The 11,157-nt window shown below is 50.7% G+C and overlaps 1 protein-coding gene across 3 annotated transcripts in view; it reads right to left on the bottom strand.

The window, feature by feature from the left end:
• Positions 1-9: 9 nt before the first annotated feature.
• Positions 10-11,157, bottom strand: part of ARHGAP30 (Rho GTPase activating protein 30) — a 25,817-nt gene continuing 14,669 nt past the window's right edge. Inside the window, exons 1-11 of one of the 3 annotated variants that reach the window (XM_011957592.1) lie at positions 9,512-9,657; positions 7,891-7,973; positions 7,631-7,738; positions 6,526-6,653; positions 5,881-6,052; positions 5,695-5,798; positions 5,541-5,618; positions 4,637-5,038; positions 2,465-2,730; positions 2,030-2,375; positions 10-1,396 (exon numbers count right to left, since the gene is read on the bottom strand). In XM_011957592.1, coding sequence (XP_011812982.1) covers positions 756-1,396; positions 2,030-2,375; positions 2,465-2,730; positions 4,637-5,038; positions 5,541-5,618; positions 5,695-5,798; positions 5,881-6,052; positions 6,526-6,653; positions 7,631-7,722 — 2,229 coding nt within the window. In that variant the 5' untranslated portion in view covers positions 7,723-7,738; positions 7,891-7,973; positions 9,512-9,657 and the 3' untranslated portion in view covers positions 10-755. Of the gene's footprint in view, positions 2,376-2,464; positions 2,731-4,636; positions 5,039-5,540; positions 5,619-5,694; positions 5,799-5,880; positions 6,053-6,525; positions 6,654-7,630; positions 7,739-7,890; positions 7,974-9,511; positions 9,658-11,157 lie in introns of those variants that run through there. The other 2 variants (XM_011957590.1, XM_011957591.1) reach the window with 2 other exon arrangements.

Genomic DNA, 11,157 nt, shown 5'->3' with positions numbered 1-11,157 from the left:
ACTCCACACTATGTGTAAAAATACAGCTTTTATTCTGAGACATTGACCTTCACTAGAGTGGGACCTATGGCCCCAGCCTGGCTGGAGAAGCAGTCCCAGGGCCTGAGTGGCACCATTTCCCTTTCCTGAAATAGGAAGAAGTTATTCTAAAGGAAAACGAGAGCCCAGAGACATCTGTACAGGACCTCTCTTGCACATGGTGACTGGAGGCAGAGGGTGGGGAGCTGGAGAGGAGTCCAGTCCCTCCAACAAATGCTGAGGGTTTCAAGGAGCTTCCTGGACGTTTCTCTTAATCTGGATCTAAAAAGGACAGGAGGTATCTAAGGGTCCAAGAGCAGAACAGGAATGGGCAACTCTAGAAGTGTTTGTGTATGGAAGGCCCTAACCTGGCCCTGTCCCCCGTCTCTACCTTTGGCTTTCATGAAGAGAGATTCATAGCTCAGAGGAAGGGAGGAACTTCTCCAGTCTTCACTTTAAGAAACTCTTTTAACTTTTGTGCCTACCTTTATGTTCCCTTTGGCCAGTAACCCACTCCCTGGGAACAAGATCTTGTTGACTTTCTTGGGAATCTCCTAAGAGATAAGTGCTTTGTGTCTGAGACAAGGCAATGCCTCCCACAGTCAGAGAAGCTGGAGGGCCAAAGCCTATAGAGTTGGGCACTACAGCTGCTTAGGCTGCAGAAGAGACAGCTAGTCAGGAACCCTGGAGATTCAAGACAACTTACTGGTCCCCTTTGCCCAGGGCTGTGGTCCTAATCACAGTCCCTCACCTTTCTCAGGGTTAGCCTGTGTTTCAAATGCATACGATCGGCGCTGAGGGGACAACAGGGTGTCAGGAACCTGGGGTTCTCTGGGGGGCAGACTAAGACGACTCCGGGATCCAGACCCTTCCGCGCCTTCAGGTGGGATCTCCAGGCAGCTAAGGGGCCGAGGAGAATGGGCAGAGATCATGCTACAAGGGGAGTTTCTGGGGATGAGGCAGTAATCCCCACCCTCAGTACAGGTCTGGGTTCGCCGAACTCCCTGAGCCTCAGTCCTTTGGCGGTCCCGGGCTATGGCCACAGCAGCATCAAAGGAAAGACTACCCCCATTCCTCCAAGAGGATCGAGAAGCTCGGGGCCCCCAAGCCCTTTCTCCAGGAGTCGCATCAAGCCGGCCAGGCCTCGGGCTTGGATTTGCAGGTGCCACATGAATCTTGCTACACATTGCACTGGGCATCTTGGCAAACTGTGGCTTGGGGGGCACCACAGGCACAGAGCGGACCTGTTGGACCTGAACCAGAGTAGAAGCTAGACGCATGCCCACGCCACCCAAGCCAAGGGAACAGGGACATAGACAGCCGTCTGAACTGGGCTGCCCCTCAGACTCCTTCTCCTCTGGCTGGGGTGGCTGTGGGGCTTCCTCTTCCATCTCAGAAGAGTGAGGATTGTCCTCTTCGGCACAATCAACCTCCAGGGACTCTACACCTGAGCCTTCAGAGAGGGTACCCTCTTCTAAATAGTCCCCTCCAGCCCTGTGGTCTCCCTCAGCCTCTCCATCCCCACTCTCCTGTTCCTTGCTGACCTCCCCTGCTCCTCCTTCAGTTGCTGCTTCTGGGCTTCTGCTGTCTTCACCATCTCCTTGGTCTTTTCTTGCTTCATAGTCCCCCTTCCCCCTCTGTCCTTTGTCCTCATCCTCTCTGACTCCCTCGGCCTCTTGTTTATGTACAACTTCCCATTTCTCCTCAGCAACTTGATCTTCCTGGGCCCCTTGCTCTAGGTCCCTTTCAGCTTCTACCTGGGCTTCCTTTCTTTGTTCAGCCTCTTCTCTCTCAATTTCTTTTTCTTTCTCCTCATCTGTGTACTGCTCTTCTGGTTCCTCCACACTTTTAGCGTCCATACTGTCAGCCTTCTTCTGACCTTTGAACTTCTCTTCCTTGGCCTCTGTCTCTTCCCTGCTCCCTTCTCTCAACCTGACTTTTGTCTCTTGTCTTCCCCCAGCCTCCCCTGTATCCTCACTGGCCTTTCCAGCCTCCACCTTGGTCTCTGGATTTCCCTCTGCCTCTTTCCTGATGTCTAGCCTGCCACCAGGCTCAGCCTCCTTGTCCTCCCCAACTTCCCAGCATGCCTGCTCTTCCCCAGCCTGTCCCGGAGCCTGCCTTCCACATCCTGCTGCCTCTCCCTCCAGACTCCCTGCACCCTCCCAGATTGGAGATTTAGGTCCCAGAAGGGGACTTAGGTCATCATAGGCACTCAGGAAAACTTCCTCCCCATTTTCCTCCTCAACTTCAGGCCTGGGGCCAGCGGAGTCCAGGGAACAGCAGCTGGGGGCCAAGACAAACTGTGCCTCATCCAGAGACAGGTCATCCAGGGGTGGCTCCACAGAGAACTCCTCCACCTGTAGGCACAGCATGGTGGCTCAGGACCAGAAGGCCCTGTCCACCCTTGACTCCATGCCACCCCCAAAGCCAGCACGGCTCTCCTTACCTGAGGCCCAACTCCCAGGAGCTCCTCCAGGTAGCCCATCCCAGGGTCGTCCTCCCCAGGGGAGAAGGCTGCTCCTGCTGATTCTGCCTGGGCCACCTCCCCATCCTCTGCCCCCACCCACTCAGGTTCTGAGCTGCTTGAGTCCTCTAGGAAGGAGAAGGAGTCCTGCACCTCCTGGGACAGGGAATCCTCCAGAGCAGGAGCCAAGTCGTCTGTGCCTGAGTCTGCCAGGGGACTTGAGGCTGGACTTGCTTCCAACTTTTCATCTGCTGGGGGAGAAGTAGTCCCAGGAATACAAAGGTCAAGCCCTGACCCAAATGTGAGTCCTCCTAGCATTGATATAGCAGGGGCCCAGCACTCCTAGCATTGCTACTCTGAATGACTGATCCTCTCAGACCAATGTCCTTAATTATTGGCTTGCTACCTTAATTGAGACCCTACCAGGTGCCAAGCACTGTGCTATACATTTTACAATGCATTGTCTTATTTTTTCCTCAAAGCTATTATGTGGGGTATTGTCCTCATTTTACATATGAGGAAACTGAGGCTCAGAGAAATTAAGCAATTTGTCTAAGGCCATGTAACCAATAAGCAGTACAGCCAAAATTTGAACCCAAGTCTGCTTAACTCTATAGCCCATGTTCTCACCCACTATCCTATCCTGCCTCAGGACTTCTCATGCGTGACACTTCAGGAACTGGAGGCAGAGCAAGGATTAGATCCTAGCTCTGCTACTTCTACCTAAATAAATAGCAAATTGATTAACCTAAGTCTCAGTTTCCACTGCTGTAACTTAAGGGTAACAATACCTGTGTCATAAGATTATGAGAATATGAAACAAGCTAATTCCTGCAATCATAGCACTTGGAACTTTTTTTTTTTTTTAAGGTGGAGTCTTACTATGTCTCCCAGGCTGCAGTGCAGTGGCACAATCTCAGCTCACTGCAACCTCCACCTCCTGGGTTCAAGCAGTTCTCCTGCCTCAGCCTCCTGAGTCTGGAATTACAGGCATGCCTTACCACACACGCCCGGCTAATTTTTTTTGTATTTTTTTTAATAGAGACAGGGTTTCACCATGTTGGCCAGGCTGGTCTTGAACTCCTGACCTCCAGTGATCCACCCGTCTCAGCCCCCCAAAGTGCTGGGATTACAGGTGTGAGCCACCGTGCCCGGCCTAGCACTTGGTACTTAATAAACTCTTTTTTTTTTTCCTTTGAGACAGAGTTTTGCTCTTGTCACCCAGGCTAGAGTGCAGTGGTGCGATCTCAGCTCACTGCAACCTCTGCCTCCCGGGTACAAGCGATTCTCCTGCCTCAGCCTCCCAAGGAGCTGGGACCACAGGTGCCTGCCACCACATCTAGCCAATATTTTGCATTTTTAGTAGAGATGGGGTTTCATCGTGTTGGGCAGGCTGGTCTCCAACTCCTGACCTCAGGTGATCCACCTGCTGGGATTACAGGCATGAGCCACCGTGCCCAGCCAGTACATAATAAACTTTTTTTGTTTTTGTTTTTGTTTTTTTTTGAGACAGAGTCTTGCTCTGTCGCCCAGGCTGGAGTGCAGTGGTGGGATCTCGGCTCACTGCAAGCTCCACCTTCTGGGTTCATGCCATTCTCCTGCCTCAGCCTCCCGAGTAGCTGGGACTACAGGTGCCTGCCGCCACACCCGGCTAATTTTTCTGTATTTTTAGTAGAGACGGGGTTTCACCGTGTTAGCCAGGATGGTCTCGATCTCCTGACCTCGTGATCCGCCCGCCTTGGCCTCCCAAAGTGCTGGGATTACAGGCTTGAGCCACCGCCCCTGGCCTAATAAACTCTTGATAAATGTTAGCTGATAGTATTGATGTTACTGTTGTTATTACCCATCCATCTATTATATATTCCCACATTTGTCTTTAGTAATCCCTGCTGTATGTTTCTCACACAAACCCCTGTTCTTGGGTACATCAATGTTCTGAAGGCTGCTAGAGATCTCCTCTCCATAGATTTGACATAACCTGATAATATTACTGAATTTCCCCAATCCTGAATCTAGGGAGGCAGCTGAAGGTAACCACCCCAAAGCCCAAGGGCTGAGGCCTCTGCCCTTCCTAGGGTGAATCTTCCAGCATCAGAGCTTCAGCATAGAGTTCTAGTCCTCTTTCCCAGTCTTGATCAATCAATGGGTCCTCACCTGGGGGGCCAGGGCCAAGGCCAGGGCCAGGGCCAGGGCCAGAGGCAGGGCTTGGCCGGTGCTGTAGAGCAGGGCACTCAAGGCCACGGGTGAGCCTGGCCAAGGAAACGTTAGAGATGATGTTCGGGGGCACATTGAGGATAGAGGTGATGTGTAGTGGGAGGTTGACATTGTAGGGGTCTGAGATGTGGACACCAGCGCAGCGCTCTGCACGGCTGCTGCCCCCAGACCGGATGGCTGACCGCCCAGCTCGTGGTGTGCCTGGTTCAGAGTTTGTGCCACCCAGTGCTTCTGCCTCAGGCTCCTGTTCACCCTCTGCTGCCTCTATAGAATCGTTCTCCAAGCTCTCAGGCAGCAATGGGCTTGGCCGGGGGCTGCTGGGCCCCACCAGCCCCTCTGGCTCTGTGGAGGAAAAAGAGGGCCACGTAGGCAATGGCCTAAGCTCCAGGGACCTAGACATCTCAAGAAGGCTCTGGAGAATGCTCTCTGCTTTCTCAGGCCTGAGAGAAAGGACAGCCTGGAAGGCACCAGGCCCAGCTTCTTTTGATCACTACTGCAAACTTTTCACCCAGCCAGTAGGTCAAAGATCACCTCACCTTCACATACCTAGGAAACTCCCTTCTTTCCCTGCAGATACAGTCACTGGCCGTCATCACCACCACCACCACCACCACCACCACCACCACCACCAGCACCACCATCACCACACACACATGCTGTCCCTTCCCATATGAACACTGATCAACAAACATGTTTACAATGTGACTGGTATGTAATAGGCACTCATTAAATATTTTTCGAAATGATTGAACACAGTTGGCTGCATGTTCACATGCACACACAAGCCCATGCTGGTCACATAGCACACACACATACACACACAGAAATGCACCCCTATACTCACCATCACTGGCCCCAGCCGCAGCACTCAGTGAGTCCATGCTTTTGGCTGGCCGCAGTGTCCCCTTGTTGGATTTGTCCTCTGTAAGACAGAGATGTGGGTAGAGCCAGGGCCTTGTGCACCCTCAGTAGAGCTCCCCCAATCTCCCCAGACTTACCCCTGTCCTCAGCGCCCCGTGGAAGTTTACGCTTAGTCTCATGGCCAGAGCGACCTAAATTGAAGATAGACCTCCACTTCCTGACCTTCAGAGACCCCTTCCTCCTACAAAGAATGGAGGGGCATAATTGGAGGTTGGAACATGATGGTTAGTGCTGGGGAGGAAGGCCCAGGAAGGAGGCCTTACTTGTGCTCTGCAATCTCAATGATAGTGTGGTAGGGCCGCATCTGTGGGGGTCCATCACCAGCCTGCAGGATACTAGGCAGGTGATAAGGCAGGGGTCTGGGCATAAGGTCCTCAGGGCTGCCTGATGCCCGGGTCCCTGGAAGTGATCGCCATCCACTCTCCACCTCACCACCTGGGAAAAGAAAAGGAATTGACCAGCCAGGAACAGAGCCAAGAGAGGGACCTCAGGCACCCAATCCTTCATCACCCCTCACCAACTACCAGGTTAGGGATACATTCAGAAGCCCCTAAAGACAGTACCTCCATGTCCATCACCTCAAAAGAGTACCCTCATGGACAAAGAGGGCCAGGAGATCCCAGGACGTTGGCCTGGTGGGCTGGGGGTGGGTATGAGCGATCACTAGCCTTGGGAGCCAGGATGGTGACTCAGAGGTCAAGCTATGCCCTAGACTGACAGCAGAAGAGGTCTTCTCAAGTCCTGACTGCACCATTATCTCCCCAGGGTTCTCTCCGTGTGACCACTACCAACGTCCCTGTATGAGAATCAACTGAACCAGGTGATCTGCAAGGCTGTCTATAACTGACCTGACTCCCCAAACAGTGGCATATGTGGAGGGCAGGAAGGACCAGAGAGGGCAGACTGACCAGAGAGGGCAGCACCTCCAAAGAGCTGGTCCACGTGTGTGAGGATGAACTCCACGACGATGGATTGCACCCGCACCTCCATGAAGGCCGCTGTCCCATTGAAGCCTGAGGCCTCTATGTCCTTAGACCTGTGGAGATGTGGAGTTATTCTCCCCCTCAGCCCCACCAAACTTCCCAATCCAGATTCTCCCTGAAAATACCTTATTCTCTCTCTCTCTCTCTCTCTCTCTCCCCCCTCTCCTCTCTCTCTGTCTCTCTCGAATGACTTTAACTCCATCTCTACCTCTTAAATTGTATGCATTATTCTTCCAATTCTCAAATGCCACTTGAAGACTTCCAGGAAGGAAGCCTTCTTGGACCCCTCCTCAGGATTAATCTCTATTTCCTTTGCATAGCAGGGTGTCTAGTTTATAATGAATTTTACAGTGAATTACAGGACTTCTCATAATCTGTCTTGGACCACAGTGAGTGATATGCACAGTGAGTGCAGCCAACAGACTGCAAGACATTTTGCTCAACAAACATTTGGCCTGAGACCGGGCACAGTGGCTCACATGTGTAATCCTAGCACTTGCACAGGGAGGAGGTGGGTGGATCACTTGAGGTCAGGAGTTCAAGATCAAGTGAAACCCTGTCTCTCTACTAAAAATACAAAAATTAGCCAGGCATGGTGGCTTATGCCTATAATCCCAGCTACTCAGGAGGCTGAGGCACAAGAATCACTTGAACCTGGGAAGCAGAGTTTGCAGTGAGCTGAGATCGCGCTGCTGCTCTCCAGCCTGGGCGACAGAGCAAGACTCTGTCTCAAAAACAAACAAAAAAGTTGACATGGAACTATTATGTTCCAGTCCCTGAGCTCAGTGACACACTGTAGGAAAACACAAAAGTCCTGCCTTTTAGGGACTTTATTTGATCACAGAGAAGGGACTAAAATGGATGGTGCCCATCCGACCCAACATAATCTTGAACCTCCTTTTCTCACTGGGCTTCGTGAGCCCCACATCCTTCTCCAGTGTGCCCATACAGTCACACCTCATCCTGGGAGCAGCCTCCCAGAGGCCAGTGCCTCACAGGATTCCCATACACTGCTCACACAGGCACCTACCTCAGCAGGTTGGGAGCCCACACTATGGCCAGGTTGCGAGCATGCATGTTGGTCTGGGCACTGAATGAAGCCATGTGCACCAAGTGCCTCATGAGGAACTCCAGGGTCCTGCAGAAAGCGGGGGCAGGGATCACACACAGGGAATGCACAGGGCAGGCATTAGGGCTGGGACCTGGGAGTCAGTAGGACCCAGTTAAGACTCCAGGCAGAGAGTGAATGAGTTGTCTCAGGTTGCTGGGCGGATGTGGAGTGCCACATACCTGTAGTTTGGGACAGGGAGTTCTCGAAGCACCTCTAGGATCTTGACCAAGCGCTCAGGTTCCAATTGCACTCCTACAGCCTCCTGATTGAGAAGGGTGCAATAAGCAGGAATCAGTGACCCAGCAATGCCCCTGCTTACTCCCCAGAGCTCCTAACCAAGTTCTCAGGAACAATGAGCACTGGACTCTGTGCTACCCCATCCTACATCATCTGTGGTGCACTGACATGGTAGAGAGAGCTCAGAATTTGGGGTCCACAAAGATGGCAGCTGAATTTTGGTTATGACACTTAATAGCTTTTGTGAACTTGGCAACTCACTGTCTTATCATCCTCCATCCGTAAAGCTCTGGTACTGGGATACTTCAGTGGTGCCACCCTGTGGGTGCCCCAGGGGCCACCGAGTTGTTTCAGTGTGTCCAGGAAAGCCGTCTCCCACCCCAACCTAGCCAGTGTGGACTGAGCAGGGTGCTGCTAGCATTTAGGGTCTCTCAGTGCTGTTGTGCTCAATAAAGTGCAACTTATTTTTAAAGTGTTACTCAATTCAAAATAGCATATTTTTCATGTGTTTTCACACTTAAAAGATGTTCAGGCTGGGCACAGTGGCTCACACCTATAACCCCAGCACTTTGGGAGCTGAGTTGGGAGGATTTCTTAAGCTCAGGAGCTTGAGACAAGTCTGGGCAACACAGCAAGACCTTGTCTCTACTAAAAATTTTAAAAATCAGCTAGGCATGGTGGTACACGCCTGTAGTCCCATCTACTCAGGAGGCTGAGGTAGAAGGATCACTTGAGCCTGGGAGATCGAGGCTGCAGTGAGCTGTGATCACACCACTGCACTCCAGCCTGGGTGACAGGAGACCCTGTCTCAAAAAACAAAAAACAGGCCGGGTGCAGTGGCTCACGCCTGTAATCCCAGCACTTTGGGAGGCCGAGGAGAGTGAATCACCTGTGGTCAGGGATTCAAGACCAGCCTGGCCAACATGGTGAAACCCTGTCTCTACCAAAAATACAAAAAATTAGCCAGGCATCGTGGCAGGCTCAACAGCTACTCGGGAGTCTGAGGCAGGAGAATCACTTGAACCTGGGAGGCGAAGGTTGCAGTGAGCCAAGATTGCATCACTATACTCCAGCCTGGGTGACAGAGTGAGACTCCATCTCAAAACAAAAAAAAGAAAGAAAAAAGAAAAAAATCAAAGATGTTCAACACACAATTACAGTGAATGGAGAGACATCCTTGAAAAAATTTGACTTCTACAAAGTATTCTCATTCTCTTAAGTGTAGGGAAGCTCTGGTCTATGTGCTTTCCAAGGCCCTTCCAGCTACAACAATCTGGCCTCTCCCTCCCCAAGTCTCACCACTGTGCTGTGTGTAATCTGCAGGCCTTAGGAGAAAGAAGGACATAGCAGACAGAGAGTGAAGAGAAGAGGGATGGGGCAGGACAAAGGTAGTAGGGGCTAGGAGATTTGGGGAGGTGGGGTCCTTTTCCCCAGTAAGTTTTTCTGTGGTCTCTTTCATTCAGGATCGCTGGGACTCTGGCTGGTATCTGGCACACCTGGGATGTCAAAACCAGGCTGTCCACCCCTAAACCCTGTCTTGCATCCCCCTGCCTCTCAACTCACAGCAAACTTGTCATACAGCCGGTAAGTGAGCAGGGGATCCGGCAGTTCTCTGAAATAGGCCTTGCACAGGGAGGAGACGCAGTGAATGTCCTGGAGGTAAACATCCCGACGCAGGTCTGGCTTCCGCTCTGACTCAAATTCCTGCCTGGGGAGGCACAGTGTGGTCAGGAGTGGTAGGGGTTGGGGTGATGTGGGGAGAGGTGGGTCCCTGTAGAGATGGGTCCCGGCATGGTCATGGGTCAACATGTGTGGGACTTGGAAGGAGAATGTTGGGACACGTACACGTATAAGCCAGTAAGTATAAGGTATTGCATATGTTGACACGTAGATGTGAACGTGAAGATGGGTACATGTACAGGTAAGTGGATGGATGCATGAACAGGGATATGTTAGGGATGTAGCTGTAGATATATGTAACAATGCAAGGGTATGTAAGAGTCAGTAGGGTATGGTCCTAAATCTGTGCCACTGGGTACGTGTAAAAATGGGTGGGTATAACTCTTAGAAAGAAACATAAGTGTAAATCTTTATGTCCTAGGATTAGGCAACAGTTTCTTAGATATGACACTAAAAGCACAAGCAAACAAAAAAATGGATACATTCAACATCAAAATTAAAAACATTTGTAGTCAAAAGTAACTATTAAAAAAGTGAAGACAACCCACAAAATGGGAGTAATATTTGCAAACAATATATCTGATTGAGGGTCTAGTATTTGTAACATATAAAGAACTCTCGTAATTCAATGATTAGAAAGACAAATAATTTTTTTTTTTTTTTTTTTTGAGACAGAGTCTTACTCTGTCGTCCAGACTGGAGTGCAGTGGCACGATCTCAGCTCACTGCAGCCTCCGCCTCCCAGGTTCAAGCGATTTTCCTGCCTCAGTCTCCTGAGTAGCTGGAACTACAGGCACCCACCACCATGCCCGGCTAAACAAATAAGCCAAATTTTTAAACAGGCAAAGTTGGCACCATAGGAAAGGGGGAAAAATGGGCAAAAGATTTGAAAAAACACTGTTACTGCTCCAAAGAAGATATGCAAGTAGACAATAAGCACAGGAAAAGATGTTCAACATCAGTACCTATTACAGAAATGCAAATATAGGCCAAGGAGGTGGCTCATGCCTATAATCCCAACTACTCAGAAGGCTAAGGTGGGAGGATCGCTTGAGCCTAGGAGGTAGAGGTTGCAGTGAGTCATGACCATGCCACTGCACTCTAGCTCGGGTGACAGAGTGAGACCTAGTCTCCGAAAAAGAAAAGAAAAATAACAAAAGTAACTCAAATATAAATCACATTGAAATATCAGTTTACATTTACAGGGATGGCTATAATAAAAAAAGGTAGGCCAGGTGCTGTGGCTCATACCTGTAATCCCAACACTTTGGGAGGCCGAGCCAGGTGGATCACCTGAGGTCGAGAGTTTGAGACCATCCTGACCAACATAGAGAAACCCTGTCTCTACTAAAAATGCAAAATTAGCCAGGCATGGTGGCGCTTGCCTGTAATCCCAGCTATTCAGGAGCCTGAGGCAGGAGAATCGCTTGAACCAGCAAGGTGGAGGTTGTGGTGAGCCAGAATTGCGCCGTTGCACTCCAGCCTGGGCAACAAGAGTGAAACTCCATCTCAAAAAAAAAAAAAAAATT

The sequence above is a fragment of the Colobus angolensis genome, unplaced genomic scaffold (assembly GCF_000951035.1).
Source record: "Colobus angolensis palliatus isolate OR3802 unplaced genomic scaffold, Cang.pa_1.0 Scaffold447, whole genome shotgun sequence".
NCBI lineage: Eukaryota > Metazoa > Chordata > Mammalia > Primates > Cercopithecidae > Colobus > Colobus angolensis.
Note: the sequence above shows the minus strand (reverse complement) of the source record. Positions and strands in the feature narration are given on the sequence as shown.